The sequence below is a fragment of the Amphiura filiformis genome, unplaced genomic scaffold, assembly GCF_039555335.1.
Source record: "Amphiura filiformis unplaced genomic scaffold, Afil_fr2py scaffold_26, whole genome shotgun sequence".
NCBI lineage: Eukaryota > Metazoa > Echinodermata > Ophiuroidea > Amphilepidida > Amphiuridae > Amphiura > Amphiura filiformis.
Window position 1 is genome coordinate 590,761 of NW_027305490.1, and position 16,153 is coordinate 606,913.

At 38.6% G+C, this 16,153-nt stretch overlaps 1 protein-coding gene across 1 annotated transcript; it reads left to right on the plus strand.

Annotated features, from left to right (window-relative positions):
* The first annotated feature begins 9,791 nt into the window (after window positions 1-9,791).
* LOC140143718 (ATP-dependent DNA helicase RecQ-like) lies at window positions 9,792-10,259 on the plus strand. The gene has a single exon (XM_072165531.1). The coding sequence runs from the start codon at window positions 9,792-9,794 to the stop codon at window positions 10,257-10,259; it is 468 nt and encodes a 155-aa protein (XP_072021632.1).
* Window positions 10,260-16,153: the final 5,894 nt, after the last annotated feature.

The following is a 16,153-nucleotide window of genomic DNA, read 5'->3' on the forward strand; positions in this document are numbered from 1 at the left end:
GAAGAGGAATGTGATGTCTTCTTAGGTCTACTCAATTTTACCATACATTTCATAATCCCAAACAATCACAAAATTCCAATGCAAACAAGAAAGTTTCAACAAGTTTTAATAATTTGTTTTTACTAATGTTTCATATTAACTTGCATGGCTAGTTAATTTCTACAGAATTGAGCGCAGTGTTTGAACATACATGTAATAAGAACCAAATGATTGTACATCACTTACAAGTCAATGCCATGAAATAGTCTATCAACTGATACAAAAGAAATGAATTGTCAAATATTGTAAAATACAGTCCAAAATTGCTGTGATGCCATGATGACAAATTACCACTAGTTAACGAAGTAAGCTATAATCATTTTGCTTTTCTCTATCATCATCTTTACACTATGCTTTTTCTCAGGTGATGCCAGAACTATTTGGCATTACCTGACAAAAAAGTACAGAATATAACAATACAAGATGCTACAGGCGAGATGCCTGTGGCATTATGGAATGAAGCAGCACACAGCCTGATAAAGACAGGGGAGAGTGTCATCATGACACATATGTTGGCGAGATATAAAAAGTTTCACAAAGCATTGTCTTTGAACACAACTAACCACACAACAATTCAGGTAAGTTTACAATTTGAGCAGTTTATTAAAAGCAGAGTAATGGAAAGAAATAATATGGCCCTTTTATGGCCCCAAAAGGTGGAGTAAAAGAGTCATCAGCAGCAGAGAGAAAGCTGGCAGTTAAGCTTAACTACAAATGACTAAGAGAGATGGTAGGGGGAGATTGCTAGACTACTGTGACATTCCCCAAAGTGAGGTAAAGACAACCAGGACCAACCAAATTTTTGAATAAAAAGCTCTATGGTCACCACAGCAAAATTGATACCAGCTGACAAAGCTCGAATCACAGGAAGGGGCTGCCTCCAGATACATTGAGGGTGCTCAAAGACAGTTAATGGGTGCAACAGGTGCCAAATGTTTTAGAAAACAACAGAAACAAATCATTCAAGTAAAACCAGCATCAAAGATATGTCATGAATCTTATAATCATTAATTACACATGTATTTATATAAGGGGGGAATAATCACTTATTACACCATACCTCATGATAAGTTACCAATGGGATGGCCAGGAAAGAATGATCAAAGTACAAAGGGTTCAATACATGGATGGATGTTGACAAAATGGGTACATATTTTATTATAATTGCACTGTCTACTCCAGAAGAGATAGTGTGGCCATGAGTCATCATGGGAGCTGCAATTAAAGAGAAGGACAAGTCTTACTGACTTTACACACGGACAACATTTATTGCTGGTAAAACATGCCTGTTTTGGCACCACTTACAAGATCAGATGATGGGCTCATGAATAACGTTGTTAGCATGGGCTCCTCATATCATGATCGGCTATCAATGGAACCAAAACGCAACGGTTACAATACCTGGATGGATGGTGACAAAATGAGGGGGATAATCACTTTATTACACATATACGGTATACCTCATGATAAATTATCAATGGGATCGTCAGCAGAGCGATCAAAGTTCAGTGGTTAACAAAATGCAAGGAATGACACAACATCATCGTCAGGGTCATCAGTGGTGAAGAGCAGGCAGTGCAAGGTGAAATGACTCCCTGGCTGGAGGCGTGGCTTCACAGAGTTCTTTACTAACATTTACTGCAGGTAAAACAGGTCATACCTCATGATAAGTTACAACTGGGATCGTCAGCAGACGGCAATCAAAGCACAAAGGCTACAAAGTCTGGATAAGTGTTGACAAAATAGGTACATATATGATTGTAATTGCACTGGCTAACTCCAGGATGATGAGCTTATGAAAGTCTTTTTACCATATGGGCTTCATACCTCATGGTAAGTTACCAGTGGGATCGTCAGCAGAGAGTGATCAAAGTTCGGTGGTTAACAAAATGCAAGGAATGACACAACATCATCGTCAGGGTCATCAGTGGTGAAGAGCAGGCAGTGCAAGGTGAAATGACTCCCTGGCTGGAGGAGTGGCTTCACAGAGTTCTTTACTGACATTTATTGCAGGTCATACCTCATGATAAGCTACAACTGGGGTCGTCAGCAGAGGGCAATCAAAGCACAAAGGCTACAAAGTCTGATGGGCATTGACAAAATGGGTACATATATGATTGTAATTGCACTGGCTTACTCCAGGATGATGAGCTTATGAAAGTCTTTTTACCATATGGGCTTCATACCTCATGGTAAGTTACCAGTGGGATCGTCAGCAGAGGGCGATCAAAGAGCATCAGAGTGATAGTGTGGCTGTGACTCACAGGAGCTGCAGTTAAAGAAAAGGACAAGTCTTACTGACTTTACAACTGACATTTATTTGGAGGTAAAACAGGCACCTGTTACAAGATCAGACAATGGGCTCATGAATATCATTGTAAGCATGGGCTCCTCACGTCATGATAAGCTATCAATGGAACCAAAACGCAACGGTTACAATGTCTGGATGGACGGTGACGAAATGGGTACATGTTTCATTGTAATTGTACTGGCTAAACTACAGAAACAGTGTGCATCCATTGATTTCTTCAGAAAAACTGCTCAAGGCATAACCTGTATCAGGTCACCTACTTACATACATACATACTTCAACAGCAAGCTGAGACTTTTGCCTATGAAGCTGGCTATTCCCAGGAACAATTTAAATGCTTTAATGGATGGTTAATAAGATGCAAGGAATAACAAAATATCCTCTTCAGGGTCATCAGTGGTGAGGAACAAGCAGCTCAAGAAAGTGAAATGACTCCCAGGCTGGAGGAGTGGCTTCATCTTAGTTCTTACTGACTTCACAACTGACATTTATTGCAGGTAAAATGAGCATGTTTTGTCACTTCTTAGCAGATAAGATGATGAGCTCATGAACATCTTTTTAGCATGGGCTTCTCACATCATGATAAGCTATCAGTGGGACCATCAGCAGAGGGCGATCAAAACATCAAGGGCTCGACACATGGATGGATGATGACAAAATGGGCACATATTTTATTGTAATTGTACTGGCCAACCCCAGAAGCAACTGCAGTGATCGTGTGGCAGTGAGTCATCCATGGGAGCTGCTGTTTAAGGTGAAAAGTGTAGTGGATGGGGGAAAAAAGCAAAGAACAACTAACCAACAGCACTGAGCACTGATAACAGAAAACATGGATATCAGTGAAAATTAGCTTCAAGTATGCTGATCATGTTACTCAAGAGCAGGGAGAAAATTCTTGAGGCACATGACTCATATGGATTCCACTCAAAGCACAAGAGGTGCAAACAAATCCATTCTCAGCCATTGAACAAATGTTGTCAAAAAACTACAAGACATAACCTGTCTCAGGCCCCCTACTTCACAGCAAGCTGAGAATTTTGCCTGTGAAGCTGGCTATTTCCGGGAACAATTTAAATGCTCCAAAAAAGATACAAGGAATGACATAATATCGTCTTCAGGGTCATCAGTGAAACTTAACAGCATTTATTGCAGGTAAAACTAACCAGTTTTGGCACAAGATAAGATAATGAGCTCATGAATGAAATGTTTAGTATCACATTACATCATGATCAGTTATCAGTGGGATGCGCATTCAAAGTGGGAAAGGAACCGTCTGGATGGATCTTGACAAAATGGTATTTGATTGCAATTGTACTGGCTAATTCCAGAAGTGATTGCAGCAATAGTATGACTGTAAGTCATCCATGGGAGGTCCTGTGGCAAAGGAAAAGCTATGATGTCTGGATGGGCATTGACAATATGGATACACATTTGATTGTAATGGCTAACTCTTGAAGTGATTGCAGCAACGATGTTGCTGTGAGCCATATCTTTGGGAGATGTCATGGAAAGGAAAAAGGTTACAACGTCTGGATGGGCATTGGCAAAATAAGTACATTTGATTGTAATTGTACTGGCTAACTCCAGATGTGATTGCAGTGGTTGTGTGGCCATGAGTCATCCATGGGAGATGCCAATTCAATTAGAGGGTTACAAAATCTGGATGGGCGTTGACAAAATGGGTACACATTTGATTGCAATTGTACTGGCTAACTCCAGAAGTGATTGCAGCAATAGTGCTACTGTTAGTCATCCATGGGAGATCATGTGGCAAAGGAGAAGCTACGATGTCTGGATGGGCATTGACAAAAAGGGTATATATTTGATTGTAATTATACTGGTTTTAACTCCAAAAGTGGTTGCAGTGATGTGTTTGCTGTGAGTTATCTTTGGAAAATGCCATGGAAAGGAAAAGGTTACAACGTCTGGATGGGTATTGGCAAAATGGGTACATATTTGATTGCAATTGTACTGGCTAACTCCAGAAGTGATTGCAGCAATAGTGCTACTGTTAGTCATCCATGGGAGATCCTGTGGCAAAGGAGAAGCTAGGATGTCTGGATGGGCATTGACAAAAAGGGTATATTGTGGGTAATTAGGCATAAGAGGCATTGTATTGTTTCAACATGGACGTCCCATCAACTTCTACAGCCGCAAGGGGAGAAAAAGAAAACCCTAGAGAAGACCCGGGAGAAATTACAGTTAAAGAATATATCCCCCAGCGGAAAGGGGAAAAAAAGCTGGGTTTGGCAACATTGTGGTTTCCCATGAAATCTGACGAACAGGGGCGGCATGTTGATAATAACAACACAATTTGCAAGATTTGCTTAAAAGCAGGAAAGGTGGTAAAAATGCCATATACAAAGAAAAAAAATCAGACTGACCGACCCAATCGGTAAATTCATTTGAGAGCAAGCAAACATTTTTTTCTTGGCCTTACTTGATGTTGAAGGAATAGCATAGAAAAAGAAAATACATTTTCATTTTATATCAATGCTGATCATGCTGATTGAATGTTGTTACTTCTACTTGTTGTACGATATTTGATGTAATCCATTATCCCAGTCCAGTGAGTCCACATTCCACATATTTCCCCGGCAGATTTTCTCTCACTCGAGTCAGTCATTCACCTCACGTCACATGCAAATAATAATTTATAAGCAACATGCAGCGCTGCAGTGCAGTGATTGGCTGTTAGCCTGTTAACACCGTGACATGACAGATGAATACAAAAGTATTTTTCAACTCAAAAACAGTCACGTGCTCGGAATAATGCACACGCTCTCCATATTTGGGGAAATGGGGCGGAGTTCGGAGCAAGTTGCGCGTTGAAGCTGATTAATATCGGTAATAACAAATTTGTGATTCGGCACTTCTTTCTTTCTGATGTTTACATTTTAAATTGACTGAAAAAAGTGAATGAAGGGACGGGAAATCATCGGATTTGCGGATCATGTTTGGTATCACAGATAGGCACACTTTTTTATATTTCAGCTTAAAATCGAGCATATTTAACTCATTAAAATGAAATAACGTCAGTTCGTAATTCGTATCGCTTTCATGGTACTATTCCCGCAGCATGTGGTGCTGTGGAGGTTGCCGAATTTTGCACCCGGATAGTCTCAATATTTGCCAGGTTTGTGGGACGATTTTGGGGGTTATTAATTAGGCCTGATTGTCGAAAGTTGTTGACATCGGCTTTATAATTTTGTCGATTGTCAACAATGAAAATGCTTGCCGATACCAACACTAGTAAGATGTGGAAAAAATTGTAGGCTTTGATGCCAATGCCTGGTATCTCTGCGCTCTCAAGCAAGACATGCCAACCAGATTTCCAACTTGTAGAAAAGAGACTTCTGGTTTCAAAAAGGAGCCCAAGCATTTCTCTGTTATCGCTCAAGAATGGCTCGATTGGGAAGCCCACCAAAGAGGTATTCCTATAAGACACGAGGGAAATAATACGGAGAAAAGAATAGGTCCATGAATGTTTCCAGTGGATGGTTTCTATGGAGACACGGTGTTTGAGATGCAAGGCTGTTGGTATCACAGTCACCCGTATACTTGTGTTGGAGTCTACCCAAACTGGGATCAAATACAAAGCAAACAAGATACAGTTTGAGTTTAACACTGGAGTCAAAGAGCTTATAGACAAAGCTATAGTCAAAAATAAAAAAGGAGTTTTCGCAGTAGCTGAGCTGGAGGCGGCAGTGAAAGATATACTAGGAATAAACATATCAAGCTGGCAGACAAAAGTGACTTTGGATGGAAAGTCATTGAAGAGGAAGAAATGCAAATACGGTACTAGAAAACTTTAGAAAAACAAGAATACATTGAGGACTTGGGGTACAAATTTGTAGAAATGTGGGAATGTCAGTTCAATGAGATGAAGAGATCAAACAAAGAACTTCAAAGGTTCCTACATGATAGAAGACACCCCTTAGATTACAAGTCCAAATTGACTCTAAGTGAAATAATAGATGCAATTAAATCAGACCAGTTATTCGGATGCATAGAGTGCGACATTAGTGTACCCGAGCATCTGAAGTCGTACTTTGCCGAAAATATGCCACAAATTTTTAACAATGTAGAAATTTCTCCCCAAAATATTGTCCCTTCTATGAAAGCCTACGCGGAAAAGCACAACATTATGGGTACCCCCAGAAAGAGTTTAATTGGCATCATGTTTGGGGAGAAGATATTCTTGGCTACACCACTGGTAAAGTGGTATCTAGCACATGGTTTAGAGATAACCCATGTGTACAAAATAGCTGAATACACTCCCATACCCTGTTTTTCCAAATTTGTTGATAATGTGTTGGATGCTCGAAGAGCCGGAGATTCGGATTCTTCAATATCTATTATTGCTGACACCATGAAGTTAATGGGAAATTCTTCCTACGGGAAAACCATTTCAAACAAATCCAAGCATCACAATATCAAACTTGTTGATTTTCCTCAAGCCAGCAAACTGGTCAACGAAACTCTTTTCTGCAATCTTACCCCCGTTTCAGATGAATGTTACAAAGTGGAGATGGCCAAATCCAAAATCAAGCATAATCTACCCACCCATCTATCCATGCCAAGCTGAGAATGCTGCAATTCTATTACGACTAGATTTATATCTAGATATTAGAACACAAGAGAGTCTGTTTCAGAGTGTACGTAGTGACATGATAGAGAGGTGCCAGTTGTCCGGAAAAGGAACACTGACTATGCATGCAGAGCGTGGATGCATTCTTTTCTTCAGCAAGCTTGGAGATCTGGTTAACTGTGAACTATGAGTTCATAATTCCAAGATAGCCTTACAGATTCTTGGTCTCATTTCTGATGTAATTTGTGTTTCCTAGTGTCTTGTGCATAACTGAGCTCATCCTGATTCCTTTTGATCAGTTCTTCACCCATACAGTGAAGATGTGAGTCCTCACTCTTCATCTTTTCAATGGCCAAGACTACATCAAAATCTGGAATGGCACCTTACCAGCCAACATCGAAGGTAAAACTATGAGTGTACCAACATCATGGTGACAGAGTATTCCCAAAGACAGGCGTAACATACAAAAACCTGGAGTCCTCTGCCAACATGTCACTTAAGGTTAAAAAAAACATAGCCTGTTCGTATGGTGCAGTACATTCGTGCGGTTCAAAATTCAGAAACCTTGTCCTTGTCAGAAATTTTGTGTTTTCATTGTTGACATCACGCTAGTGTTTGGAGTCAAATTTCTATGAAGTTTTTTAAAGTTTGTTGTTGCTAAACGATAGCATGTCGAAATCTAATCATGCGGCAGAAGTTGCTGAAGTGTTGGGGTTTATTCAAGATGCGAATCTTGGTAGGATTGCTGACGAAGCTGAACTGCAACAACTTGTGGAAACTTACTTTGTGTCGCCAGCTGATGACTCTTCGGACGAAGAAAATGAAGACGATAACAATGAATTTGACCTTGAAGATGTCAACAACGTTCAACAACATGAACAAACCCTAAATGCAGTGGACATGGTGGAAGATATGGACATATCTGATAATGAAGAAGAGCATGTTGAAGTTGTCGTCCAGCCACTCATGGCGAATGGCGGTGGAGACGTTCCACTTCCTCAGCAGCATGTATTTAAAAATGCTCACCAGTATGAGGACCCAACAGTTGAAAGCTAGAGTTGGAGGCTGATGAAAGACATCAATGTAAAATTAATGTAAATATTTTGAAGGTGGGCCATGCTCCAACCGGTATACGCCAGAATACTAATGAGATTGCAGAGATGCCATGAAAGAGTTGACAAGTGGTATGTATTGCCTTGATTTATAATAACATAAAATGCCCAAAATTTGTATGCGTACAATGTAGTACTGATCACAGGTCTTTTTATTTATTAAGCATTGGCATTTTTTCTTTTAAAAAGAGGGTTAACTGATAGACAGTTTTGATCGATTTGGCATTTGTTGTTAGCCATTTTACTGCAAATGGCTCCATCAACATTATGTTGTAACACTTTAAATCCTAGAAGATGGTGAAGATTGATTTTCTCATCCCATGCTCAACTTTATCTTTAATAAAGTTTATGGAGAATAAATTGTAATTATATAATTATTCCCTCCACATTCCTTACCCATAGGGCACCCAGACAGTTCACACTGACTTAGCACAATAACAACTAAAAATTTGGAAAGAAAAGGCAGCCAGGTTGGAACAAGCCAACAAAACTCGAGAAACTGGAGAAATGTTTTACGACATTGACTACCTCCCAGACCCATATGACGAAGGCCTAACAGACATGATGAGGTAATAATCTTAACGGAAGAAGAAGGGGTCCTTAAGGAGACCGTGGTATTGTTGTTGGATGAAGAAGAAGAAAGCATCCAAAGTTCAGACAAGGTAAAATAACATGTTATTTGGAAGAAGAAGGCAACTATATTAGAATAAGCTAACAAAACTCGAGAAACTGGAGAAATGTTTTACAACATCAACTACCTCCCAGACCCATGTGATGAAGGCCTAACAGACATGACGAGGTAATAATCTTAACGGAAAAGGAAGGGGTCCTTATTGAGACCGTGGTATCGTTGCTGGATGAAGAAGAAGAAAGCATCCAAAGTTCAGACAAGGTAAAATAACATGTTATTTGGAAGAAGAAGGCAACTATATTAGAATAAGCTAACAAAACTCGAGAAACTGGAGAAATGTTTTACAACATCAACTACCTCCCAGACCCATGTGATGAAGGCCTAACAGACATGACGAGGTAATAATCTTAACGGAAAAGGAAGGGGTCCTTATTGAGACCGTGGTATCGTTGTTGGATGAAGAAGAAGAAAGCATCCAAAGTTCAGAAAAGGTAAAATAACATGTTTCATGTTCATGGAAAATAAGTGCAAAAAAACACGAGCTTGAGCTGCATGGTATTGGATTTTTTTAATGAGATTTTTAATTTAGGTAACATAATAAAGGAATACATCTTTTACGGCAGTGCATGACATACAGAAGAAGCTACTTGGCCATTTGCAGCTCAACTTGTCCAGCTGTCGCTGGAGGTGGCTCCACATGATTTGGTCATCCAGGAATGTAATACAAAAGGTAAGACTGCTTCAATTTATTAACATTCATTATAAATTAATATGAAATTACTAACTAACTTTTGAAAAATGTTTCGATTTTCTTGAACCTTTTAAGTGATTTGATTTTTGTTTTTTCTTATTTCATTTCAGGAGAAACATTACACCCACTCCATAGTGCAACCATGCTGCCGGTAAATGTGGGTGATCAGACCGAATTACTGATTTGGGGAGGTCAAGATCTAATATATCTCCAGCCCACAAACTTAGTTCAGCTGAAGAAAGTTCCCAGCAGATCAAACAAGCTTAAGTTCAGAAAGGAGATATCCCCAAGGTATATTGTAAAAAGTATTAAATGTGCCATTCTACCAATAGGATAGGGATGGTAGAATCTGAGCGATGTCTCCTGATGTCTTAAAACCTAAGCAAGAAGAAGTGTTGAATGCTATTTTCGAAGGGAAAGATGTTTATGGCATTCTACCAACAGGATATGAAAAGTCTTTGATCTTTTTGTTACCAGCTTTATTCAATGACAACATTACTTTAGATATTTCACCATTGGTTTCGCTTATGTTAAGTCAACAATATCAGTTACAGGAGTGGGGTGTGCGATCCGTATGTCTCAGCAATGTCTCCCGATGTCTAAAACCTAAGCAAGAAGAAGTGTTGAATGCTATTTTCGAAGGGAAAGATGTTTGTGGCATTCTACCAACAGGATATGGAAAGTCTTTGATCTTTTTGTTACCAGCTTTATTCAATGACAACATTACTTTAGTTATTTCACCAATGGTTTCGCTTATGTTAAGTCAACAATATCAGTTACAGGAGTGGGGTGTGCGATCCATATGTCTCAGCGATGTCTCCTGATGTATTAAAACCTAAGCAAGAAGAAGTGTTGAATGCTATTTTCGAAGGGAAAGATGTCTGTGCCATTCTACCAACATGTTATGGAAAGTCTTTGACCTTTTTGTTATCAGCTTTATTCAATGACAACATTACTTTAGTTATTTCACCATTGGTTTAAAACTTATGTTAAGTCAACAATATCAGTTACAGGAGTGGGATGTGCGATCCGTATGTCTCAGCAATGTCTCCTGATGTCTTAAAACCTAAGCAAGAAGTGTTGAATGCTATTTTCGAAGGGAAAGATGTTTGTGCCATTCTACCAACAGGATATGGAAAGTCTTTGATCTTTTTGTTACCAGCTTTATTCAATGACAACATTACTTTAGTTATTTCACCATTGGTTTCGCTTATGTTAAGTCAACAATATCAGTTACAGGAGTGGGATGTGCGATCCGTATGTCTCAGCAATGTCTCCTGATGTCTTAAAACCTAAGCAAGAAGTGTTGAATGCTATTTTCGAAGGGAAAGATGTTTGTGCCATTCTACCAACAGGATATGGAAAGTCTTTGATCTTTTTGTTACCAGCTTTATTCAATGACAACATAACTTTAGTTATTTCACCAATGGTTTCGCTTATGTTAAGTCAACAATATCAGTTACAGGAGTGGGATGTGCGATCCGTATGTCTCAGCGATGTCTCCTGATGAGTTAAAACATAAAGAAGAAGAAGTGTTGAATGCTATTTTCGAAGGGAAAGATGTCTGTGCCATTCTACCAACATGTTATGGAAAGTCTTTGACCTTTTTGTTATCAGCTTTATTCAATGACAACATTACTTTAGTTATTTCACCATTGGTTTCGCTTATGTTAAGTCAACAATATCAGTTACAGGAGTGGGATGTGCGATCCGTATGTCTCAGCGATGTCTCCTGATGAGTTAAAACATAAAGAAGAAGAAGTGTTGAATGCTATTTTCGAAGGGAAAGATGTTTGTGGCATTCTACCAACATGTTATGGAAAGTCTTTGACCTTTTGTTATCAGCTTTATTCAATGACAACATTACTTTAGTTATTTCACCATTGGTTTCGCTTATGTTAAGTCAACAATATCAGTTACAGGAGTGGGATGTGCGATCCGTATGTCTCAGCGATGTCTCCTGATGAGTTAAAACATAAAGAAGAAGAAGTGTTGAATGCTATTTTCGAAGGGAAAGATGTCTGTGCCATTCTACCAACATGTTATGGAAAGTCTTTGACCTTTTTGTTATCAGCTTTATTCAATGACAACATTACTTTAGTTATTTCACCATTGGTTTCGCTTATGTTAAGTCAACAATATCAGTTACAGGAGTGGGATGTGCGATCCGTATGTCTCAGCGATGTCTCCTGATGAGTTAAAACATAAAGAAGAAGAAGTGTTGAATGCTATTTTCGAAGGGAAAGATGTTTGTGGCATTCTACCAACATGTTATGGAAAGTCTTTGACCTTTTTGTTATCAGCTTTATTCAATGACAACATTACTTTAGTTATTTCACCATTGGTTTCGCTTATGTTAAGTCAACAATATCAGTTACAGGAGTGGGATGTGCGATCCGTATGTCTCAGCGATGTCTCCTGATGAGTTAAAACATAAAGAAGAAGAAGTGTTGAATGCTATTTTCAAGGGAAAGATGTCTGTGCCATTCTACCAACATGTTATGTTAACTCTTTGACCTTTTTGTTATCAGCTTTATTCAATGACAACATTACTTTAGTTATTTCACCATTGGTTTCGCTTATGTTAAGTCAACAATATCAGTTACAGGAGTGGGATGTGCGATCCGTATGTCTCAGCAATGTCTCCTGATGTCTTAAAACCTAAGCAAGAAGTGTTGAATGCTATTTTCGAAGGGAAAGATGTTTGTGCCATTCTACCAACAGGATATGGAAAGTCTTTGATCTTTTTGTTACCAGCTTTATTCAATGACAACATTACTTTAGTTATTTCACCATTGGTTTCGCTTATGTTAAGTCAACAATATCAGTTACAGGAGTGGGATGTGCGATCCGTATGTCTCAGCGATGTCTCCTGATGAGTTAAAACATAAAGAAGAAGAAGTGTTGAATGCTATTTTCGAAGGGAAAGATGTTTGTGGCATTCTACCAACATGTTTGGAAAGTCTTTGACCTTTTTGTTATCAGCTTTATTCAATGACAACATTACTTTAGTTATTTCACCATTGGTTTCGCTTATGTTAAGTCAACAATATCAGTTACAGGAGTGGGATGTGCGATCCGTATGTCTCAGCGATGTCTCCTGATGAGTTAAAACATAAAGAAGAAGAAGTGTTGAATGCTATTTTTGAAGGGAAAGATGTCTGTGCCATTCTACCAACATGTTATGGAAAGTCTTTGACCTTTTTGTTATCAGCTTTATTCAATGACAACATTACTTTAGTTATTTCACCATTGGTTTCGCTTATGTTAAGTCAACAATATCAGTTACAGGAGTGGGATGTGCGATCCGTATGTCTCAGCGATGTCTCCTGATGAGTTAAAACATAAATAGAAGAAGAAGTGTTGAATGCTATTTTCGAAGGAAAGATGTTTGTGGCATTCTACCAACAGGATATGGAAAGTCTTTGATATTTTTGTTACCAGCTTTATTCAATGACAACATTACTTTAGTTATTTCACCATTGGTTTCGCTTATGTTAAGTCAACAATGTCAGTTACAGGAGTGGGATGTGCGATCCGTATGTCTCAGCGATGTCTCCTGATGAGTTAAAACATAAAGAAGAAGAAGTGTTGAATGCTATTTTCGAAGGGAAAGATGTTTGTGGCATTCTACCAACAGGATATGGAAAGTCTTTGATATTTTTGTTACCAGCTTTATTCAATGACAACATTACTTTAGTTATTTCACCATTGGTTTTGCTTTAAATGTCAGCTACAGGACAGGAGTGGGGTTTGTGAGCGGTATGTCTCAGTGAGAATACACCATAATCCATACATGGCAGTGCAAGATTCAAAAGAAACAGCATCTGATTTCCTGATGAGAACTTTGGACCTGCGTCAGAAAGTATTGTCTGTAATTGATCGCATCTGGTCAGGATAATCAAATGAAATATGATCCGCCCCTGATAAGCAACATGTTTTGCCACCCACTTCTGACTGGGTTAACAGATGATGGCATTCGCGCCGAGATCTGAAGTCAGCTCCATCTGACCAAGCCTTGATGGACAAGATGAATCAAATTGTGAAGATGCAAAGAGAACGACAGAAGAAGCAGAATGCCAAGGTTAGTGCTGTAGAGTATCAACCACAGAAAAAGGCAGCAACACTGAAGGTGGACCACCTTGAAGACTTTTAAGAATGAAGACAAAGAGATGCTCAAGGTGGGTCAAAACAGCATCAAGGAGGAACTGAGTAGTAATCAGCAAAGGACACCACCATACCAACCATCCAGTAGCAGAGCGAGGGTGAGAGGTACTAGGTAGTCTGAATTGTCGCAGCCAAAGCAAGATAAATATCTTCAAAAATGGTAAGAGGCGTTCCTGTGGTTATACTATGAAAAGGGGGCAATGACCTGCAAGTCGTGCGTGGAGGTGAAAGGGCAAAAGTTTCATGTTAGTAGTGGAAACAATTTTGCAGACACAGCTATTGGCATTAAGACTTAATAAATTTCAACTTAAGAAAACTTTAAAAAGGAACAGCAGCAAAATCATCTACAGAACATGGTCGCCTGGCAAGTTTGCTTAAACTGCATCCTAGAAGAGAAGATTTAGCAGAAGCAGCTGCCAAAGCAACGGTATGGCAGGTGGGGAAACAACTGACAGAAGAGAAACCAGCCATGTAGACACTGTTTATTTTACATCTTATTATCTTTTAATTTCAGGTACAAGCAATACTTGGCAGAGCATGGTTCGAGTCTCCGACGCTATGACCAGTGCACATAGCATCGTGTTGCTTGCCTGGTTTGCCGCAGTGTTGTAACACTCAACCCATATCCAGCACTACTACAGGTTTTCCATGGCAGAAGAGAGTGAACCCAGAGTGTCCTGCGGATGATAGACCTATTGGAGCGCGAAATTAAATACAACACCATCAATCTGTACATGAGCTTCATAGCAGATACGTGCCCAAAGTTAATGCAAACATAGACCAGTGAGACCTCCATGGAAGCCACGCAAATGACGATAGCGACCAAGGCCTACAACTTTTTTTTGAGGATTGCAGCACCTTCTTACTCAATGGCTGCCACAAGATCACTTTTGGAGACTCGATGGACGCGATGCTGAGAGCATGGCCGGGCAATGAGCATATTTCAGCCTTCCACAAAGTCTTACAGGCAGGTTTCCAGAAGCTAAGTAAGCACTGGACACACATCCTGCAAAAGCCATCTACAAGAAAGTGTGTGTGTTTGACAAACCAGTTATTAGCAATTCTCCCCAACCCATGACAATTCCACTCAACATCATCACCACTAACAGTCAAATGGAAGAGAACACAACACAGTATAACTTCCAGCACTGGGTGTTCAAACATTTCTAACAAGTAAATAGGAATAGACCTAAACCTACTTTGTACTTTGTAAATATGTTACCACTCATTGGGACTTGACTTTAAAAGTTGGAATTGCTTTTACCATTTGTATTGAAATTTGGTGTTGGATTGCCCATGAAACTTTTAACTTTGATGAAACTTGAATTAAGTTTTGATGTTTGAACTTTTCATGTGATTATAAGCATTTGATGGATGGAATACTTCACAGTGATTTTGGTAAGTAAGCTTATACTTTTCTTGCCATTTAAACAGTGTCATCCTCCTTTAAAAAAAAAATTCAGGCATCCGGAAGGTACCACAGGGCAATTCGCATGATAATACAATGAAACTGTAATTATGCTTGAAAATGCTTGAAAGTTTAATGATATAAATCTAACATATATGAGGATACTTTTATTATTGAACGAGTTCACGAGTTTAAATATCTTGGAGTGAAACTTGATTCTAAACTTTCTTGGTCAGCTCATGTAGATTATTTATGTAAAAATGTTTCTAAAAAAATTGGTGTCATTAGGCGTGTTAAATAGTTCCTGCCTCGTCAAACCATTGTTATGTTATCAAATGCACTTGTTATGCCTTAATTTGATTATGGTAGTTCTGTATGGAGTAATTTTTCTTGTGAATCTCAAGCAAGGCTGCAAGTGTTACAAAATCAGCTAGCCAGGACAATTTTATCTGCTGATATTAGAACACCAATAAGTAACTTAAGGGATCTAAAATGAGTGTTTATTGCGTTTCGACAGTATTTTTTGTGAGACATGAGAGCACCTCAGACCTATCGAATTGCATTCTGAATACTGAAGCATGTCTTTCTGATATCAAATAATTTTCATTTTTGAAAATCACAATATAATATAAATTTTATGACAAATTATAAAAATTTGATATTTTTCAAATTTTTGATATATAACAGTCCTCGAAGTAAATTATATAAATCTAATGACATATTCTTAAAGTGTATGTAGCAGGGAGGAAAAGCCGATGGTCAATTGAAAATTTTGACCTTTCATATTGAAGATATGGATTTTTTTCCCAAAAGACCTAATTTTTTTTTGTGTGTTTTGGGAAAAAATCCATATCTTCAATACGAAAGGTCAAAATTTTCAATTGATCGTCGACTTTTCATCCCACCTACATACACTTTCAGTATAAATCATCAGATTTATAAATTTTACTTCAAGTACTGTTAAATATCAAAATATCAATTTTAATGATTTGCCATAAAATGTGTATTACATTGCGAATTTCAAAAATCAAAATTATTTGATATCAGAATGACATTCTTCGTATTCAGAATGCAATTCGATATGTCTGATATGCTCTAATGTCCCACAATAAATACTGTCCAAACGTTCATACCCCAGCCCTT